This window comes from Desmodus rotundus, chromosome 5 (assembly GCF_022682495.2).
Source record: "Desmodus rotundus isolate HL8 chromosome 5, HLdesRot8A.1, whole genome shotgun sequence".
Classification (NCBI taxonomy): domain Eukaryota; kingdom Metazoa; phylum Chordata; class Mammalia; order Chiroptera; family Phyllostomidae; genus Desmodus; species Desmodus rotundus.
In genome coordinates this window covers 10,156,474-10,178,072 of record NC_071391.1, presented here as the reverse complement: position 1 = coordinate 10,178,072, position 21,599 = coordinate 10,156,474, and the positions used below count along the sequence as shown (strand labels likewise).

General features: G+C 56.5%; 1 protein-coding gene across 1 annotated transcript; it reads left to right on the top strand.

Moving 5' to 3' along the window:
- The first annotated feature begins 6,026 nt into the window (after positions 1-6,026).
- Positions 6,027-21,127, top strand: RTN4RL2 (reticulon 4 receptor like 2). Its single transcript, XM_053924642.1, has 3 exons — positions 6,027-6,392; positions 12,016-12,497; positions 19,788-21,127. The coding sequence occupies exons 1-3, from the start codon at positions 6,362-6,364 to the stop codon at positions 20,535-20,537; spliced, it is 1,263 nt and encodes a 420-aa protein (XP_053780617.1). The 5' UTR covers positions 6,027-6,361; the 3' UTR covers positions 20,538-21,127.
- Positions 21,128-21,599: the final 472 nt, after the last annotated feature.

The window sequence follows — 21,599 nt, the reverse complement described above, 5'->3', positions numbered from 1 at the left end:
GAACATCATCCCATACAACAAAAGGGTTGTGGGTTCCATTCCTGGTCAAGATACTTGCCTGAGTTGTGGGTTCAGTCCCCAGATAGGGCATGTGCAGGAGGCAACCGATCGATGTTTCTCTCTTACATTGATGTTTCTCTCCTCTCCCTTCCTCTCAGAAATTAATAAGTATACCCTAAGGTGAGGATTTTAAAATAATAATAATAATCTGCCTGCCACTGAGGCACATCTTGGGGTGACTCATTCTGCATCCTTACAACCCCATAAAATGGGTTCTCAAATGAATAGAGTCAAAGGCAGCTCATTTAATAGGCACCCACGGGCAATGCTTCCCAATACTTCTGCACACCCACTCCCCAGTCCAGACTTTCCACACCTGTTGGTCATCAACATGACCCCAGCACCTGGTGCTGTGATTGTTTGATTAGCATCTTCCCTTCTAGACCGTGTGTCCAATAGGTCAGCATCATTTGCCGAGTGCCTACTCTGGGTCAAGGCTGGGCCAGATGTGTAAACCAAAAAAAAGTCCAAAAAAATATGGGCTCTGTATTCAGTGAACTCACAGTCTAGGGAGAAAAGGAAGCTCTCTTCTCTGGGAAGGAAACTCAGGCATGTACAATGTGACCCAACTTTCTCACCAACAGACCTCCAGGGAGTCAAAGTTCTGACTTTTGGTCAAGACTGTCATGGACCCTCATAAAGGAAGGAAATATTCACAGAGCCCTGGACTCAGAGTCTGGCTCTACAGCCTCCTGGTCATGTCACCTTCGATGAAGTCATCTGCATGGCTGGAGTGCGAACAGAGGTGCTGCTACCACAGGCTGGGAGGTTTCCCCTCGCCCCACCAGTCCACAGGGTGCCCTCACCACCCAGCCCCCCTGCATTGCTCTTTTGTATTCCTCAAAGAAACCTGGCATTGAAAAGCCAGGTTCAGTTGTACTGTGGTCACACTCCTTGGAGGTCTCTACAGAAACACAGCCACCTCCTCTTCTCTTAACAAACACAGCTCCATACCAAACAACAAGGGCCTCATGTACATGCATGGGAATAGCTCACCCCCATGTCCAAGCTTCAACCACATCCTCTCCAAACAGCTGCCCCTCCACCACCTTTGGCCAGGGGTACACACACTGGCTGACGATGTCCACACGGGTCCTGGAAGTAGACTTGGGCCATTTGAGATGGAGATTCCCATGTCCTGGCTACCCAAAGTGTGGTCTAGAAGGGGAATGGAGACTCCCAGAGGGCACATCCCGTTGGTCTCGGGGACTTCTCCCCCCATGCAGGGATGCTGGCTGAAGGAGGACCAGAGCAACACCCTCTAGCATGGGACCCAGGCCAAGACCCTCCTTGTCCAAATCTAAGCATAGGAATACCTCTGGGTTTGTTTCTCCGTCTGTAAAAAGGGGGATATTAATAGACCTTCCTCCACAGAGCTACTCTGTTAAACAAGTCAACACATATAAGTTCATGACATAAAGTAAGTGGTTAATAAATGCCAGTTATTATTGCAAAGAATATAAATGGACAGAGACCTAGAAACCAAGCCAGAAGGAGAAAACATTTCTGACACCCTTGACCTTTAAACTAATCTAGGTTTAGGTTTTCTTCCCTGTTTTAGAAATAACCTGGAAAGGATCCATGTTCCCATCAGGCTGGGCAAAGTAGGACATGGAACTCACTGAGGGAAGGATTCTGGGTGACAAGGCCCTTCCCCCAGAGTAGGGATCACTGACAAGCACAGGGGCAGGCCTGCAGGGTACTGGGAGGGCTGTGGAACCCAGAGCGGGGGTCTAGGAGATCTCTAGAAATTCTGATCTCCCCCCAGAACTCTCACCACACCCTTAGAGCTGGGAAGGTAGGGGCATGGGATCTAGCTGAGACACTCCATTTTTTGGTACCTTCCTCTTCTGGACTGACAGAGAAGCAAGGATGTCACAAAGTCATAGCTTTATGAGACTTTCAAGAGCATCGAGTCCAAGGTGTTCCTCTCAGTTAGGGGGAGCCTGAAGCCCAGGGAGAGCAGAGATCTGTCCCAGGTTACCCAGCCATTCAAAGTCAGAGCCCAGGCTAGAACTCAAGACTTCTAATTCAGGCAGAGATGACTTTCATCACACTGGGCAGCCTGGTCTGAGCCAGGGGAAAGCAGAGAAGTGGCGGCCAGCAAAGGAGTCAGATACACAGAGTGTGGGAGGTTGTAACTAGGAACTGACTCCCAGACCTGGCTCTGCCACTCACAGCTGATGAACTTTCAGGTCATAACTGTGCTTTCTTCCCCCGAACTGCAACATCTATTTCTGCGGGTGCCGTTGGGCTAAAGGAGAAAATTAGTAATATTATTATTAGTGTTTATTGGGCACAGGGTCAGTCACTCTGTCGGGTTCTCTCATGTTTTACCTCATTTAATCCTCAAGCAACTCTATGGGGTAGGAACTAGTATTGCCTGCCTCCCACTTTCTGGATGAGGAAGTTGGGCCTCAGAAAAGTGAAACACCTTGCCCAAGGTCATCTAGTTAGTGAGGGGCAGAGCCAGGGCATGAACCCATAAGAGAGAGACTCTGCTCTTGACCTTTGAGCCACCCCACCCCGTACACTAACTGCCAAGTGTCCTGCACAGTGAGGTTTCCAAACAGGTGGAGAAAAGGACCAGGAGAGTTCTGTGGACTCACTAGATGGGGTCCCCAGAGGCAAGAGGGGCCTCGGGTGTCTCACTGAGAGCAGGGGTGCTGCTAATAAGTGGAAACTCAGGGGAGGACGAGGCTCCTCTAGTTTGTGCCAGTATCCTGCTTCTTCTACATGACTTTCTTTCCACTGTTCTCCGCACAGCAGGTCCTCCCCCTTCTCAGGGAAAATCTATCCGTCAGCCCACTTCTGGAGGTCAGCCCACTTCTGGAGATCGTTGGCTTTCCGTGAGGCTGCAGATCCGCCTACAGCCACCAGAGGGCGGGCCAGCTCTGTGGCCAAGCCTTAAGGACCCAGTACTTCAGGACGTGGCAAAGTGGCCACCAGCCAGGGATGGACCTAGATGCCCTATGGCACTGCCCTTCGTTACACTTTGCCATCAGCTTACTCCCTCAGGTCTCAAAACGTCCAACTGCAGGCGTTCAACTCATGGTCAGACATGGTGTCTGGTTCTACAGGGATAGGGATAGTCAACACCAAAAAAGTAACCACGACAGCCACCACCACAGACACTGGTCAGAACTTCATTTTACTGAGAGCTCTCTCATACTTTGAGTGACTGGAGATTCGCCAAAGCCTTATGAGTGAGTGGCATATTCGCACTAACAGATAAGGAAGCGAAGGAACTCATCAGGAAGGGGAGTGACTTATTTAGGGTAACGGACAGAACTCTGGTCTTCAGACTCCAGGGAGAGCTGTTTCCAATCCCCCGTGCCTGTCTGGAGGTGGGGGTGAGGAGGGGGGGCTGCAAATGTCGGTAGAAAGAGGAACGAGGGGTCAGAATATTCTACCAGGGAGACCAAATGCATTGTGGTATTTCCTGCAGACAGACCAGCCAGCCACTCACCCCCCCCCCATCGATTCGTCGATGCACTGTATGCACTGAGCCCCTGATGGGGACACAAAGATGAACGAGAGGAGGCTCCTGCCCTCAAAAAGCTGGCAGTCTAGTGGGGGAAAGTGGTGAGCCGGCAGATAATTACAGGAAACCGATGCCTGTATAATGGTATATGAGCAGAGGGCTTGATAAAAGTCAGCAGCATATTCGAGTTGGGGGTGTCCCCAGGGGTACCCGGGCCTGAAGGAGAGGCCTAGAGTCAAGAACTATTGGCAGGTGCACCCCTATCCCTGAAGCTCACCAGGGATGGGGGCTCCCCGCCCAGCTTCATGTTCCCACCTGTGTTGGGGACCGGGGGTCCCCTCACCCCTCTCAGAGGAGAGCGGGCCGGGGAGCTGATGACAGCACACCTGAGTCAGCCCGCCGCCCACCCGCCCCTCAGCGTCTGTCTACGCATCTTGTGATATTTCGCTACCCGGGAGCCAGCCCCACTGCGCTCCGGAGGCAGCTCGGCAAACAAACCCAGCGACAGATTGTGCCGCGGCTCATACCGGGGAAGGACGCCAAATCCCACCCTGCTACCCCCAACACTCCCTCCCCGCCTCCCCCTCCAGGCCCTCTTCCCTGGCGCGGGCCCTCCGCTGGGTGGGTCCCGGGAAACACGGGAGCCCATTCCTTCTAGAGATGGGAGGGGGAGCAGAGCCCCAGAGATCCCCCTTTCTGCTCCTACGCGACCTGATCGAGGGAGGGTGGGAGAGAAAAAGAGGTGCCCAGAGGGCCTGGGAGCCCGAGAAGAGCAAAGGACGGAACCAGCAGGGGGCGCCAGAGCGCCGAGGTGCAAGTGGGCCGGGAGCCTGCTGAAGAACTGGGGTGGGAGGGAGATGGAGGGCTGAGACCCAGACACAGAGAGGGAGAGACAGAGAGGCAGGGAGCCACAGGGACCGGAGGGAAGTGACAGAGGCCCGGAGAGACGGAACATAGCAACAGAGACGATGCATAAAGGGAGGAAATGACACGGAGGGCGGGAAGGAGGGAACAGAAAGACGGAGACACATAAAATGTGAATAAGAGTGGGGGGAGAAAATGAGAAAAATCTAATGAGAACGAGGGAAGAATGAGACCGTGGATGGAGAAGAGAATGAATGGGAAAATGAGACCAGCATTTACACAGCGCCGACTGTTTGCCCGGCGCGGCGTGGGAGTTGGGCACAGACAGGAGAGGAGGAGCCAGGGAGAGGCGGCAGGGCGAGGGGTTCCTTTCTTTGCTACCGGGAGGGGCCGCCGGGGTTCCCGCGCATCCGCCGGCCCTGCTGGGCTGCGCGCAGATGGCTCTGGCCCCAGCGGTACGCGCCGCTCCGGCAGCCCCAGCCCGGCCACGATCCCCGAAGCGATTCCCCCAAGGCCCCCACGCCTATCCCGTACCGGGAAGGCTTCCAAGGGCCGGAGGCCGGGCCCTCTGGGCCGGGTCAAAGCCGGGACGGTCGACAACGCCGCCTTTGTCAGGAAATGTTAGATTAGGTCACTGGCTGGCTGGTATCGCCCGGAACGCGGCCTCTGAAGGCATAAGGGACCCCCTTGAGATCAGAACGCACCTCTCTCTAAAAGGAAGTAGAAGCAGCTTGCGCGGAGCCAATGCTCCCCTCCCCACCCTTGAGCCCTCTCCTATTCCCCCGCGGGAAATGAGATATCCCCTTTCGTACACATTAACATACACAAAAAATTCACACAGTCACACGCGCACCCAAACTTGCACCCGCTCGCAAAATGCATCAAGAGACACACGCACACCCGGACACTTGTACCCTAGCTACCCATCCCCAAGTTCGCTCCGCCAAACTCTCGCACAGCCTCACGTTTCCTACCAGCGCAGACACGCTCGCGGGCGGGCACTCATCGGCTCACCCGTTGGCACACTCACGTGCCCCCCGCTTCCCTGAGCCCATATAAAGTGTAGCGTGCAAGCACTCAAGAATCACACCTGCACAAGCGTCTGCGTGCGCGCATGCACGTTGCTCTGCACTCGATCTAGCAGCACACAAACTCTTGCCTGTACTATTCTTACACACAGTTGCACACTCCCAGGGCTTGGGGTCCAAGAGACGAAGGGAAAATGGAGCCTTGACGCGCTCCCAGGGAAGAGAAATTTTGGAGGACTGGACCTTGGCACCAGGGACGCCGCGAGGAGGTGGGGGTGACCCGGGAGCCCAGCCCATGTCCTCCGGGATAACTGGGGTGGGGGAGACTGGACAAGTCCACGGGGTTCCCATGCACTACTGCACCCCCTCTGTAAGGGATTTCCCTGGAAGCTCGGCGCCGCGAAGGCAATCGAACACACTCCTCCGGGGCCTCCAAGGAGGGGAGGGGTCCGGGATGGAGGGGGCTAAAGAGCCGCTCCCGCCTCCTAGTGGCCAGGAAAGGGTTAAATCGGCGAGCTAAGAAGAGAGGGAGGAGCCAGCGAGTGCGGGAAGGAGTGGGGGTGGTTGGGAAGAGCATCCTCGCCGTCCCCACTCTCCCTCGGCTCGCAGCCGGGGCGCGCGGACCGAAGGACTGAGGGACTCGCACGCCGCCTGCGCTGCTGGGGGGCGCCGGCACCGGCGTCGACGGCCGGCTCCAGCCCTCCCCGCCCAGTCACGCCCCGCCCCGTCCCGTCGGGGCCGATGGCTCCTCCCGAGGCCCGCAGCCCGGGGGGCGCAGGGTAGAGTGCCGCGGCCTGGCCTCACCTCCCGGGGACTCCCGGGCCCTCCCGGAGCCCCGCGGAGTCCCCGCCGTCCGTCTGGCGGGCTCAGGGAGCGAGTGGGAGCGCCCCCCACCGCCGCCCCCTCCCCCGAGCGTCGAGACAAGATGCTGCCCGGGCTCAGGTGCTTGCTGCAAGGTAGGGACCCGCTGGAGGGCGAAGGCCATCCGGAGGAGGGCAGCGGGCACCCCCGCCCTCAGGGCTCGAGGGTGGGGCAGTTGTAGAAGGTGGGGGTAGCCTGGCGGGGAGGAAAGGCTTAATCCCGGGGCCCCGCCGCCGCCCCCAGGGCTGCCGGCTGGAGGAGCGCACCCGGCTCGGAGACTGCCGGGCTGTGTGGGGAGCTCGTGACCGTAGGGGGACGCAGGGGCCAGGCGGACCGGGCCTGCGGCGGGGAGGGAGGCTCAGATTCCGCTGTCCGAGCTCCACCTGCTCCCGGGGACGCCGAGGACTCGGGCCGGCTGGGGAAGCGCCGACTCAGCAACTTCTCGTGCCCCGTGCCTCAGCACTTTCCAGTCACCTGAGAGGACAAGGGGTGTGGGTAGGGGGCAGTGTGCGAGGGCGGGGTGCAGAGGGAAATCCAAGGGCCCCCCACCGTAGGACAGATGGAGGGCGCTGGAGAGGGGATAGTTCCAAGGATTGAGTGACAGCCAAGGGTGTGGGCCGGAGACTGGGGGCGGGCGCGGGGCGGGGGGAGGGGTCGGAGGGAGGATAGGAGGGGGCCGTTATCGACGGGAGAAAGTGGTTAGGGGAGGAGGGAGACAAGGAGGAGGAAGAGGAGGAGGAGGAGGAATAAAGGTTAGATGGGAAAATCCTGGAGGGAAGTGGGACCCAGGTTAGGACGGAAGAAGAGGGAAGGAGAAAGGACACCAGATGAAGGGAGGGGTGAAGAGAAGACTAGGGACAAGCACCCAGAATCTGCGGATGGGTGTCATGGGAAAGAGCCTGGCGCCCTCAGGACCTGGAAGGAAAGGGGAGTGGGAAGATCCGAAGCCTGAGGATGAGGGTGGGGAATGGAGATGGAGTCTCAGGAACTGGGGAGAGGGTCAAGGATGAGCGCTAGGTTTGGAGACAGGGAACCACAGATGGAAGAGGGGCTAGGAGTAGACGCCAGGGTGGGGATGGGGGCTGGAAAGGAAGGAGGGGGAGGAGGACGAGAAAGGGATGGAAGAGAGGGATGGGGTGGGGGTGGGGAAAGTTGCCAGAGATGAGACAAAGACGCGTCTGGTAACCACTTCCACGTGGGAAGCCCTCCCTTCCCAAAGCGCCTGCCCGTCGCATTCCTTCTTTCGGGGAGTGGGGCAGACCCGGGTTCAGAGCTCAGGGCTTTGAGGTCTGGCTGTGAGGAAGAACAGGGAGAACATTTTAATCGAGTGGCAGCCGCCCAGGGTGGGCTTCCTGGCTGCCATTTATATCTGCGGGCCTCACGTCGGATCCTGCAGCCGCCACCGCCACCACGGTGACTGCTTATTTTGGGGTGTCACATTCTGGCAGAGTGAGAAGCTGCTTGCAACAGTCTAAACCTCCATCGCCGCGTCAGTGCCTCCCCAGGCCCCTGCGTCACTGGCATCGCCGCCACCTCCTCAGCCCCGGCACCCTTGGGCCCCGAACCTTTTGGGTGTGGAGCTGTTGCTTCTCATCTGGGACCTTGGCACCTTCCTTCAAAGTCAAAGACCTTGACTCCAGAGAGCACCTTTCCTGGGGCCACTGTGCCCTGTGGGTTGGCCCCCTGGCTCCAGCCCTCTAGTCTAGGGGTCCATCAGCCTCCTCCTCAAGTGTGTCCTTTCACTGGGCCTCTGAACCACAGGGTGGCTCCGGGGGTGAGGAGTTTGTTTCTGAGCTTGGTACTCCAGGGTGATGGCCCAGAGTCCTTGACAGTGGTCCCTCAATGAATGGATACTGCTGGCTCTGGGCACCTCAGCCTTCCGGGATCGATACCATGTTCTGGCCTCTCTCCATCCCTCCCCTGGTCAGTTCTGGCCATATCTCCTGGACACTGGTCATCTCTTCTTGAGTCCCAATAGCATCCCCCTAGAGTACCCCAACCTGGAACCCAGGAGAGGAAAGTTGCAGAGGGAGCCTGGGTTCCTTCTTTGCCTTGACCCTGAACAGCCAAACAGACCCAGGATCATAGCTGGCCCAGCCCTCTGCACCTGGGCGCAACTTCTTCCCTCCCTTTACCTGGAGGGCAGCCTCTCTCTCACTCAGGGGTGCTTTCCTTAGATGATGTGAAGTGTCCCGAAGAAAGACCAGAAATCCCTTTGGACATGCACTTGTCTATTCTGGGTCCCTCCTGTACTCACTGCATGACCCGAGGCTGCACTCCTCTCATGTTTCTGGGTCTCCTGCCCCTTTCCTGCTAACTGGGGGCCATAATATTGATCTCATGGGGTTGTGTTGTGTTCTATGTATATGAAGACATGTACAAATCCAGTGCCTGGCACACAGTAGGTGCTTAATAACAGATGCTTTCTGAACAGATGCCCATCCTTGCTCTACACTCCCCTGCAACTCTTGCCATTACTTGCTAACTTTAGAAGAAAAGGAAAAGAGGGAAGAGAAAGGATGGGGTGAGTGGAGAGTGTGGGGACACTGTTAGAAAGGACTTTCCTAGGCCCATATAGGAGGGGGGAGATGACATGAAGCCTTCGTGAAAGGTATAGAAGGCAGACTGTCAGAGATTCCGGTCAGGAGACACGGGCTGCTCACTCAGCAACAGAGCCTTCTGCTCTTCAGCCTTCAATTGTGTTACCTGGGAAATAAGGGGTTTGCTCTGGTGGTGTCTGAGGTGCCCCCCTTCCAGCTCTGACATGCTGTGCATCTGGCCCCAGTCTCTGCCAGGGATTCACAAAATGAGGGCCGGAAGTGGGACTGTGGTCCTGGAGAGAGAGAGAAGGACACAGGCCTGGAGGGAAGGAGTGACAGTGAAGAGCCGTGAGAAGCAGAGGGTAGGGAGGGGACTGTGGGGAGAAGGAAAAGGGCACACCCTGGGCAGGGACCGGAGGGTGAGGGTGGAGGAGGGAGAGAGAGGCATAGCTCACCAGCCCCCACGGCCTCATCCAGGAAGCATCCAGCCAGGCCTAGGGGCAGAGAAACCCAGTGCCCCCCACCTTCCCCTCCTCCTAGCCTCCAGTGAGAGCTGCAGCCTGAATTATGGATGAGGCTCCTTGGGTTACAGCTGCTTTGCATGGCTGCGAGGGCCAGAAATGGCAACAGAGTCACTGTTACCCAGCAGCTGTCATGGAGGGGCCCCGTGCTCAGGGCCCCTCCTCAGAGAGCCTGCCAGGAACAGGTCTCAGGCTTGAGGGGCTGGGCCAGGATGGGGGATATATGGGGACAAGAGGGAGGGGGTATAGGGAAAGAAGAGAGGAGCCCTCATGTGGGTAAGTAGGGGGCCAGTTGTGAATAGAGTGGGGCAGGCCCTGCTGAGCAGCTGAGCAGCCTCCAGGAAGGAAGAGACCCTGGAAACCAGGGAGTGGCCCCTGACTCTGGAGTGCTCTGGGATTGCACATCCTTCCCTGTCTCTCCTGGGGTACCAGTCAGCCCTAGAGACTGAGGGAAGAGCTCCCGTCCTCCCCAGGACTGGTGGCCTTCAGAACTCGCATTCTTGTGCAGTTGTGAATAAGGGGTGGGATTAAGGGACCGGAAAAGGATTTGGCTTTTTCTGGTGTCAAGTCCTTGGGGAAGCGAGCTCAGAGGGTGACTCTGCCAGGAAGGGAAGTGCCCTGGCCAGGCATCAGGAGACTCCTTTCTCGTTCTTGCCCTGCCAACCACTTTGCTGTGTGACCTTGGGCAAGTCGCTTGCCCTCTCTGAACCGCGATTGATTGTGACCTCAGTCGAACTTGAGCCAGATGAACCTGGAAAACCCTTCCAGCTCTGTAATCTCCTGTTCTAAGGCCCAAACCTCAGCCCTGGCTGAGACCTACCCCAGGTTCCCTACCTGCTCCCGCACTCTGCCCCTGACAGGTTCAGATGAGGGGTGAGAGACATGCTCCTCCATCCCACGTGGCTCTGAGAAACTCAGGAGGAGAAAGTAATCGTGAAACGCCGCTCGGGGGAGGGGTGAGAAGGGCCGAGAAATGCGGAGGTGGTGTGAACGAATGAGTATTACATCACACCCAGCCTACACACGCAGGGGGCTGGCACTCACACACACACACACACACACACACACATGCAAGGACAGCCAGCACACGCTCTTACACGCGCAGCCTGCACGGCGGCCACAGGGAGGGGCAGGGATACGGTGGTGGGGCCCCAAACTGAGGCGCAATGGGAGCACCACGCACGTCGGGCATGGGGTCCCCCACCCTCGCTTGTGTGTTCCCCCAGGGAAGGGGGCACACCGGAGCCTCTGTGATGTCTACACCACGCCAGGGGCCTGTGGGGGCCATGAAAACCCTGAGGCTCATGTAGTGTGCACTCGGCTCAGACACAGGCATTCACACACAGCACTTACCGGGCGCCAGGCATCAGTCTTCCCCAGGGCCTCCGAACCCCGAGAGTCCCAGGGGCGAGGGCTTTGGGTCCAAGGCCCCGTCTTCCTCCCCTCAGCCTCGGTAGGCCCAGCACGCTGCCCGGGGCAGAAGGTGCTCACTGGATGTGTGCCTGGGGCATGACTTTCCGGCTTTTGGGGTGCTGGTTCCCCTTCTCCCCAGGCAAACCTCCCAGCAGAAAATCCCGGGAGTCATGTGGAACTCACGATAAAGAGTAGAGGTCATGCCAGTTCGGGCCCAGTGGCCGAGCTCCCCAGGCCAGCACAGAGATGCTGGGGCTTAGACACACCCCTTTAGCCCCCAGGCTTTGCAGCCTTCCCAGACCTGCTTCTCCATCTGCATCTTAAGAAGGGTGGACCATATCCAACCTTCAAAAGTTATTTTGAAAACAAAAATTAAGGGACTCTAAATGAAAAGAGCCTGGAGTGTGCAATGCAGATTCCCTGGCTCTCATCCGGAAATTCTGACTCTGCACAGGCAGGCCAGGGGAGCTGCATTCTTTCCGAACCTCCAGCTGGTTCTGTTGCAGGTGGCTGGTGTCCCCAGTTATAGGCCCATTGCCCCTGGTCCCTAAGGCCCTGCCCACAGGAAGAGACTCAGGTTCTTCCAAGGTGAAAGCTGCAGGAAGGTAGGGGCTGTGGCCACCGGTGGGCTCAGCAAGGCCAGCCCCCCAGGGCAGCCAAAAGGCCCTTTTACACCAGCCAGAGACTCACAAGAGACCTCAATTTAGTCCCAGCCAGTCTCCAGTGGGGGCGATTTTGCTCCTCAGGGGACATTTGGTAACGTCTGGAGGCATTTTGGTTGTCATAATCAGGGGGAAGGTGTTACTGGCATCTAGTGGGTAGAGGACAGGGATGCTGCTAAACACCCTAAATAGGACACCACATAGGACGGCCCCCACAACAAAGAGCGATCAGCCCGACTCTCAACGCTGAGGTTGAGAAGCCTGACAGGTAACGGGTCAGATCCACCACAGTGAGAACAAGGATGGAAAAGACGTCCACCCAGGAAACAACTCTCAACAGAGCGCTGTGCTTTCTGCAGGGTCCTCTCGGCATTTCTTCATTGCTTTATTATTTTTTTAATATTCCAGGGGTCTCAAAAAGTGGGAGTGGCCCGGGCCTCTCGCAACTAGGTTACTTGCTCCCAGAACCCTCCCACCTGGGAGCAGCAGGCTCCTCGCCATCAGAGGTGGGTGGGCTGGCCCCTGGCAGGCACTCCCGCCCTCACAGCCTGCCCAGAAAGGCCTGCCCCCCTCTCCCTGCAGGTCCCGCCTCGGCCTGCCTCCTGCTGATGCTCCTGGCGCTGCCCCCAGCGGCCCCCAGCTGCCCCATGCTCTGTACCTGCTATGCCTCCCCGCCCACCGTGAGCTGCCAGGCCAACAACTTCTCCTCGGTGCCGCTGTCCCTGCCGCTCAGCACCCAACGACTCTTCCTCCAGAACAACCTCATCCGCACGCTGCGGCCGGGCACCTTCGGGCCCAACCTGCTCACCCTGTGGCTCTTCTCCAACAACCTCTCCACCATCTACCCGGGCACCTTCCGCCATCTGCAGGCCCTGGAGGAGCTGGACCTCGGTGACAACCGGCACCTGCGCTCTCTGGAGCCCGACACCTTCCAAGGCCTGGAGCGGCTGCAGTCGCTGCACCTGTACCGCTGCCAGCTCAGCAGCCTGCCCGGCAACATCTTCCGCGGCCTGGTCAGCCTGCAGTACCTCTACCTCCAGGAAAACAGCCTGCTCCACCTCCAGGTGAGCCGCCCCACCCAGCGCGCGCAGGGCGCAGGCGCACACACGCAGACGCTCCTGTTTCCACCCCCCCTCTGCTCATCTGTCCCTGTGTGTGTCCCTCCTCTCTCCCCAGGGCACCCTTCCTGCCTCAGCATCTCAGCATCTCTCCCCATGTCTGTTCCTTTTCTCAGCGTGTCCCTCTCACTTTCTCCAGGGACTGTTCTTCATGTTGTCTCCGTGGGTCGGTCTGTCTAACCTGTGTGGTTCCCTTGCTGCCCCCCACTCTCACTCCTCTAACCACCCCCACCCCGTGTGTCCCCCTCTGCCTCTGCCTTTCTGTCTGTCCCTTTCTGCCCCTCTCTGCCTCTCTCACTAACTTGCCTCCCCCATCTGTCTTCTGCGTCTTCTGTCTGTCTTCGTTCACACGCCTACTCCACACGCACCCCCATGTCTGTCTGGGTGATGCGTCTCTTTCTGTGATCTCTCCTTTCCCCCTTGTTTGCCTTGGGCGGGGGCTGCCTTTCCTCAGGCACCAGGCCTGAAGGTCTTCATGGCTGCCTTTCTCCCCACCCCCACCCCTTCCCAGTGCCACCGGTGTCCCATAGAAGGTTCCACCTCCCTGCAACACACTGGGTAATAGGACAAGGGGAGACTCTACCACCCTGTCTAGATTCCCATTGCCAAGCCTGCTGTCTTGCTGACAGGGAAGAAGGGGGAAAAAGGGTAAAGAGCCATTAAGTAGCTGAAAGATGGATGCTCTGAAAACGGAAGGAATAACAGTAATTGCTATTTATTGTTATTATTATTGATCTAAATATTGTTTATTGTTGTTGTTAAGCTGACTGTTTGACAGTCAAATCCTCCCATTCTATTTCCCCAGGAAGTAATAACACGCCCTCCAAACCACTCCGGGAGAAAACCCTCCCTGGGCACCACAGCCCCCGGCTGGAAGGGGCAAGAGTATCCCGCGTCTCCCTTCTCCCCCGGCAGACCTTGAAGGCAGGTCCTCCTCCCACCCAGCTTGGTGCCTAACTGGTCACCAATGTGCTGATTTAAAAGTCAGGTCACGTTGATGCTGATAAAGATAGTAACAGGAGCAATAATAATTTAACAAACAAGTATTGTGCACCCACTATGTGCAAGGTGCTGAGAATACAGCACTTAACCAAGCAGACAACCCTTCCCTGCCTTCACAGGGGTAGCATTCTCGGGGGGGGGGGGGGGGGGGGGAGACAGAAAATACAGTAGCCTGCCCCCGCTTTTCTGCAAGAGATACCGAACCTTATACATACTATGTTTTTGCCTGTACATACACACCAATGATAAAGTTAATTTATAAAATAGACACAGTAAAAGATTAACAATAACTAATGATAGAACAATTATAACAATATACTGTAATAAAAGTTACATGAATGGCTTTGGGGCCGTAATTAAGTAAAGTAAGGGCATCTTGGACACAAGCTCGGTGGTACCACCACACTTGCTCCGATGAGTGAGTAGCAGGCAGGAAACCAAGGCAGTGAGGAGATGCTGGACAAAGGGATGACTCACATCTAGGCAGGCAGGTTAGACGTTTCACCACGTTAATTACAACAGCACGCAATTTAAAATTATGGAATTGTTTATTTCTGGAATTTTCTATTTCATATTTTTGGACCATGGTTGACCGTGGGTAACTGAAACCATGAAAAGCAAAGTCGTGAATCAGGGTGAGGGGGGGAGACTGCTGTATGTAGCACATTGGAAAAAATATGTTGTGGTTATTTTTTTTAAAGAGTTTACTTATTTTTAGAGAGAGAGGAAGGGTAGGAGAAAGCAAGGGAGAGAACATCAATATGTGGTTTCCTCTCATGTGCCCCCTACTGGGGACCTGGCCCTCAACCCAGGCATGTACCCTGACTGGGAATTGAACCAGCGACCCTTTGGTTCGCAGGCCGGCACTCAATCCACTGGGCCACACCAGCCAGGGCTGTTGTGGTTATTATGATTGCATCAGTGATGATAATGGCACCCACTATCATTTAGCAGACACGCTGTGCATGGGGTGCTGTGTGAAGGACTTTATGGGTATCAACTCTGCAGTTTGCAAGTGTGTGACATTTTCTAATCCCCTCTGAGCCTCAGTTTTTCTATCTGTAAAATGGGGGGAGCACCAGCACCCATGTCCTAGAGATTTCATAATTGTAAGTGCATGAATAATTTGTAAAGCACTTAGAATAGCATTTGGCATACGATAAGCACTATATAAATGCTTGTTAAAATACTATTTTAAAAGAGTGACAAGCCTCATTTAACATTGATCTTGGAGAAATGGCCCATCTTGGACCTCATCCTGGAGATGTGGGTCAACTTCAAGCATGGCACTGAGGCCCTGGGTGGGTCCCAGAACACATTCTCTCTTTTCTTTCCATCCCCAGTTTGCCTAGCACCTCACCGTTTCCAAAGCATGCTCAGCCACCTCATCTCATTTTTACAGCCCTTTTGGGAGATGTTTGCACCTCCTCACAGGTGAGGAAGCTGAGGCCCAGAGTCCCAAGATTTTGTAGATATAAGGCCTCTACACATGAAGTCCCTTAAACCATTGCCTGTGTGACTGGGGCTCACAGGTTCTCACCAGCCCACTTCGCCTCACAACAGCCTGGCAGTAGGGACATGGAGGGGCAGTAGGGACGTGGAATGAAGTTCCTGAGCCGCCCAGCCAGGCAGAGCTGGTGATGCTTGAGCCTACATGGGCGGACCACATTTCGGCCACTTTCACCACGTACAACTCTCCATTAGGGTCTGTCTGGGTGGGGGTGGGGGTGAGAGTACCCTGAAGTACAGCAGTGTGGACTCATTTTTGAAGGCACTCGTTTTGGAGTCTACCGGATGTAGGTTCAGATCCTAGCTCCTCTATGACTTTGGGGAGATTCCTAGCCCTCTTTCAGTCTCCACTTCCTCATCTGTAAAGTGGCGATCAGGAGAGCTTTAGCACAGGGCCACACTCAAGCACTGCCACTGAAGCCCTGGCCTCCTTCTCCATAGTTATCGGCTGTTCACAACAAGAAATCTGGAGTCAGAGGGCTTGAGTTTGGACCCCTTGCTCTGCTATTTTCTGATGTATTTAACTTTAGGCATGATGCCTTTCCTCTCTGGACCTCAGTTTCCTTAATTTTAAAGTGGAAGTAATAAAAAGAATACCTTCCACAAAGAACAGCTGTAAAGAGTAAATGAGTTAGTGTATATAGAGCACATAGTTCGGTGCTGAGTAAATCATGTCATTAGAACCTGATCCTCCACTGACTCACAGGCCAGGACCCAGGGACAGGTCCCGGGAAAGACCTGGACAAAGAGTATTTTGAGTGGATGCTGGGATCTCCTGAAATGGGAAGTGTGTTTTGTACATCCCTGGCATGACTGGTATGGGCACCATGGGAAAGAGACATCTTCCTACCTGGTCCTTTATAGAGGAGAAAGAAAGAGACAGCCCTGCCTGGGAAATGCCTGGAGGAACTAGGTTGGGAGAGGCCACAGACAGGTGAGGAAATGTGGGTTGGGGTGACATCCACAGAATGCAGGTGTGGCCCAAGATAAGGCTGGGCCTGCCCGAGGAGGCAAGAGGACCACAGCTTTTAAAGATGAGGAAGGTGGAAATGGAAATGAGTTGGGTTAGAGGTTCTCAAAGGCTGTCGTCTGCATGCCAGGTACTGTGCCAGGCGGGTTCATTCATCAGTTGAGCACCTACTACATGCCAGGTGGTGCTCTGGGCTCCAGAGATTCAGGAGCAAACAACAATAGTGTCCCTGCGCTCCTGGAGTGTAGTTCCTACTTGAATGGAACCAGATGATAAGGACGTCCATTCTCTCTTTTACTCATCACGGCAGCCTGCATGGTGTATAAGAGCAGCCTTTGTACTCAGGAAAATCTGGGTTTGAATGCCAGCCCCACCTCCGACTTGCTCTGTGGCTTTAAGCAAATTGCTTCACCACTTTAATCCTGAATGGACCCATCTGCAACATGGGGGAAATACTTTTACCTCAGGGGTTTCTGGTGAGGATTAAAGGAGAGGCTACTGGAAAAGGGCTCAGCACTATCTGGGCAGAGAAAGCATCATTTACCCCATTTAATAGCGAAGGACACTGGGACTCAGTGAAGTCAAGGCACTGGTCCAAGGTCACCCAGCTAGTAAAGGGCACAGCCTAGAACTGGCCTGGGTCTGACTCAAGTGCAGCTCTTCAGAGCCCTGTCTACAGAGTTCACATCTGCATTCCACTACATATTAGCTGTTGAACCCTAGGCAAGTTGCTTGCCTTCTCTGAACCTCCCTTTCCTGATCTCTGAAAGGGGCGGGGCAGGGGGAGATAATAACATTCTCTGCTGCACAGGGTTGTGCAGGTTACTACATGGCACGTGCGTGGCACCGAGCTTGGCTCATAGTTGAAGCTCAGCTGCTTGCCCAGACAATGACACCAGACGTAGATCGGTGAGCACGGGGAGGGGGGTGCCTGGCACAGCGCAGACACTCAATACAGCTTTGCTGAATGAATGAGGTACAGTCCAGGACTCACTCACTCATTAATATCAGATGAGGATGGATCTTAATGATCATCTATCTCAAGTCCCTTGCTTCACAGATTAAAAAAAACCTGAGACTCAGAGAGGTACCTGGAGCCGCCCAAGGTTGCACAGCTCAGGCACTAGTGCCAAAGACTGGACCTTGGGAGGCTAGAAGGAGGCAAGGTTAAGAACAGGATGCTGTCCGGAGAAGGGGGGCAGGGATGCTGCATTGAGATTCCATATGGATGCAGAGAGCTGTGAACTGGCTGGGGGAGGTGAGGGAAATGTGGTTTTGGAAATGGAAGATGACTTTAGCAGCCACTCTCAGCCCGGGGGGCGGGGGGGGGGGGGGGGGCGGGCGATAGGGAGGGTGGTGGGGGAGGGCGAGGGCTGTGAAAGTCAAGAGCTTATTAATGCACAGAGAACGGTTTTAACGATGGAGAGAGGAGGACCGGATTTGAGAGCTGCAGCGGGATTTGGCAACAGCTTGGATGGGGGGAGGGGAAATGGACCCCCTGGCTGAGGCTCAGAGAGGCAAGGGGCAGGACTTTTGCAAATGGAAAAAAGGGAAAGAGAGGTGGTTGGAACCAAGGAACTTTGTAGCCTAAAAATTGGGACTATGGGCCAAAGGCACCTGAGTTCCCTAGGGGCCCTGAACCTTTGGTCATCCCTTCCTAACCTTCCCAAGTCCCAAAGGTCCATTACCTGTGCTCCCTCTACCCGCCCCCCACATACATACATTGATCCTCTGAGCGTGTCCCACTCTTACTGACACTCCCTAACTAGGTGTTCAAGTGGAAGGGACTCAGAGCCCACTCCCTGGTGGGCCAGAAAGAGGACAAAGGTACCCGGCCCAGTAGGGCCAGCCCAAGGCCACAGAGGTGCAGGGAGCCCGCTGGAGGCCTGAGCATGGGCGGTGGCACAGGGGGTGAAGAACGCTAGTGTCAGAGGCAGCCGAGAAGGTTGAGGGGGACGGATCTCAGTGTGGCCAAGAGGAGGGTTCTTGGCAAGCTCAGTTCCTGTAGCGGAGAGGGCGGAAGCCAGATGGGAGGGGGCGAGAACACGCAGGAGCACAGGAAGGTGGAGGCTGTGGGTGTGGGCTGGGAGTCAATGCCCTCCCCCCACCTGAGAGCCTGTGACCAGGCTCCTGGGGAAGGGGGGGATCATCTCCCCAGACAGGGAAGGGTGGGAGAGCTACAGCCCAGAAACAGGCTCCCCAGGGTACGCTGGTATGCGCATAGAGGATGCTGTGTCCCTGAGAGCCAGGCCTCCTGGACCTGCCAACCACAGGGATGTCCTGTATCACTGGGGGAGGACCTCAGTCCCAGGGCCCTGGTCCATGCTCTGGTAAGCCCTCCATCTCCCTGGGTGTCAGTGCTCTTCTCTGTAAAAAGCGGGCTGGGCTGGTGGTCCCTGGAGCTAATCATCACCAATACCTTAGTGAGCTGGTTAAAATGCAGAATCCAGCCCCAGCCCCTCCCACCTCCCACCCGTGGAGCATATCCACTCCCCACACCCCCATTCATTCTGAACCACAGTCCAAGATCCTCCCAATACGAACATGGCCTGCTTGGGCATCCCCAGCCCAGACAAGTGGGACAGCCCCTCTAAGGGGGCAGTGATGCAGGACATCAGGCAGCAGCCTCTCTTCCCCTCCCTTGCTGCCTGTGGGGACGGGGAAAGATGACACCTGGTCCCCTTAATATCTTGGCCTCTTGGCAGACCTTCTGGACCCCAGAGAGCTCCCCTGCTAGCAGGAAAGGGACATTAGTTATCTAACTGAGCCCCGACTGTCACAGCGACCATCGGTTCTCCATGGTCGTCCATGTGCCTACCAGGTACTGTGCCCTCACAGCATGATCTCATCCAACTCTCCCTCCGGTTGGTGGGGAGGGTACTGTTCTCCAAGTTACACAGACTGGGGAAAGAGAGGCTCAGTGAGGCTACATAAGTCACCCAAAGTCAGACAGGTGGGAAGAGCACAAGCTGGGTTGGCACCAGGGGCCATGACTTCTGAGCCCACAGGCTTCATCAACGGACTGGACACTGGTGTGCCAGGCCCCGTGCCCAGCACCTCACCATCTGAGCTTTATGTGGATCATCTTCTTTAATCCTCAGAACAAAGCCATGAGGCGGTACCCTCATCCCCTTTTTATAGATGAGGCAACAGGCTCAGAGAGATTACTGGCGTGGCCAAGTTATGATAATGGCCGACTTATAGAATGCCTTCCACATGGAAGCCTTGTTCTAAGCACCTTAATGCACGTTGCTCGACTTAATCTCCCCCTCTTACAGAGGGAGAAACTGAGGCACAGAGATCCCGTGACTTGCCCAGGGTAGCACAGTCAGTAACTGATAGATCCCGGATTTGAAGTCAGGAAATCGCCCGCAGTCTGAATGCTTAACCAGAGCTTCTCATTCTCCAAGTGTGATTTTCTGACTTGCAGAGTGAGTACTCCCTGGGGGCTTGTAAAGACTGGCAGGTTCTCTGGCCAGGCCGCACCTGCTAAATCACAAACTGTCCGGGCAGCGTTTCGGGATCCACAGAGATTCTGACGCACCCAAAAGTTTAAGGAACACCGGCCTCAACTATATCGCTTTTCCCACGTTCACCAGTATCTAGCTTGGAGGAGTCAGGATTCAAACCCAGGACTCTGAAAGGACAGGTCAAATTCCTTCCCATGGTGCTCCTCTTCCTTCCCCTCCGCCAGCGCCCCGGGGAGAAATCCCCACCTGTCTCAGGACCACTGTCTTCTCCACCCTAACCCACAGGATGACCTGTTCGCGGACCTGGCCAACTTGAGCCACCTCTTCCTGCACGGGAACCGCCTGCGGCTGCTGACGGAGCACGTGTTCCGCGGCCTGGGCGGCCTGGACCGGCTGCTGCTGCACGGGAACCGGCTGCAGGGCGTGCACCGCGCCGCCTTCCGGGGCCTCAGCCGCCTCACCATCCTCTACCTGTTCAACAACAGCCTGGCCTCGCTGCCCGGCGAGGCGCTGGCCGACCTGCCGGCGCTCGAGTTCCTGCGGCTCAACGCCAACCCCTGGGCGTGCGACTGCCGCGCGCGGCCGCTCTGGGCCTGGTTCCAGCGCGCTCGCGTGTCCAGCTCCGAGGTGACCTGCGCCACCCCTCCGGAGCGCCAGGGCCGGGACCTGCGCGCGCTCCGCGAGGCCGACTTCCAGTCTTGCCCGCCCGCGGCGCCCACGCGGCCCGGCAGCCGCGCCCGCGGCAACAGCTCCTCCAACCACCTGTACGGGGTGGCGGAGGCTGGGGCGCCCCCCGCCGACCCCTCCACCCTCTACCGAGACCTGCCTGCCGAAGACCCGCGGGGGCGCCAGGGCGGGGACTCACCCACCGAGGACGACTACTGGGGGGGTTACGGGGGCGAGGACCAGCGAGGGGAGCAGACGTGCCCGGGCGCAGCCTGTCAGGTGCCCCCGGACTCCCGCGGCCCTGCGCTCTCGGCCGGGCTCCCCACCCCTCTGCTTTGTCTCCTGCTCTTGGCGCCCCACCACCTCTGACTGCGGTGCTGATACTGCACAGGCTGGGGTGGCCCCCAGCCCCAGCCCCCAGCTGCGGCTCTGGCCCAATCCTCGCCCCCGGCCTTGCTGCCTCTTTCCACTCCCTGCTCCTCTCTCCCCTAGGACCAGGCCACCTCTCCCTGCCTCCTGGGATGCTGGCTTAAGGCGGCCCCAAGAGGCTGTGTCTGGTGGCTCAGCCCGATTCTCCCCAACTCTGGCCATTAATTCGTTCCCACCCCAAAGCTGGGGTGGGGCATCCCAGGCAGGCGCTGACCCCTTCTCCCAGTGCCCACGGCGGACTCGAGAGGAGCTTTTGTTTGCAAAGCATCTTCCACCAGCAGAGCCTTCGGAAGCTCGGGGAAGGAAGCCCCACCAAGGAGCCCTGCAGAGGGCCAGGCTGACCCTCGGCCCCTGCTTCCCTTAGCCCCCCTCAGCCTCCCGACACTGGAGGGATACTTTTCTCCTACGTCTACCCTGGACACTTTTAAAGGTGCCTGGAGAGAACTTGCCTCTCCACCATGGCCCCTGTGTGGTGAAGATCAACAGAAGTTGTTTGGGAAAAAGATTTATTAAAAAATTCTATTATTTTATCTTTTTCTGTAAGGTTTGTTGGCTCAGGACCTCAAAAGTGGGAGAAAGGCTTAGAACCATCAAGATTTCAGGGCCAGGAGGTTTAGAGACAGGGGAGTCAATCATGCCATTGAAGAGCTTCTCCCTCGCCCTGGGATAAGAAGTGCAGCCTGAGGAAGGGGTGTGATAGGCCAAGACGGGTGTCCCTAGCAGCTCCAAGGAGAGTACCTCAGCTCCTCGTTTGTCCAGGAGAGGCAGCTACAGCCGACCCTGAGTTGTCTGGCACCCCAGGAGCTAAGTTGGGGCAAGGCCTACAGCTGACTCCCTCCCAGTTCCCACCTTCCCCTGCAGGGAGGAGTCCCATTGCCATCCATGGTCACAGCCAGCCCAAACACGGCTTTGAGCAAATCAGGAAAAGGCAGCTCTTCTTCAGGGGAGCCCAGCCCTACACCAGAGCAAACACTCAGCAAGCAGAACCTGAGGCTGGATTCC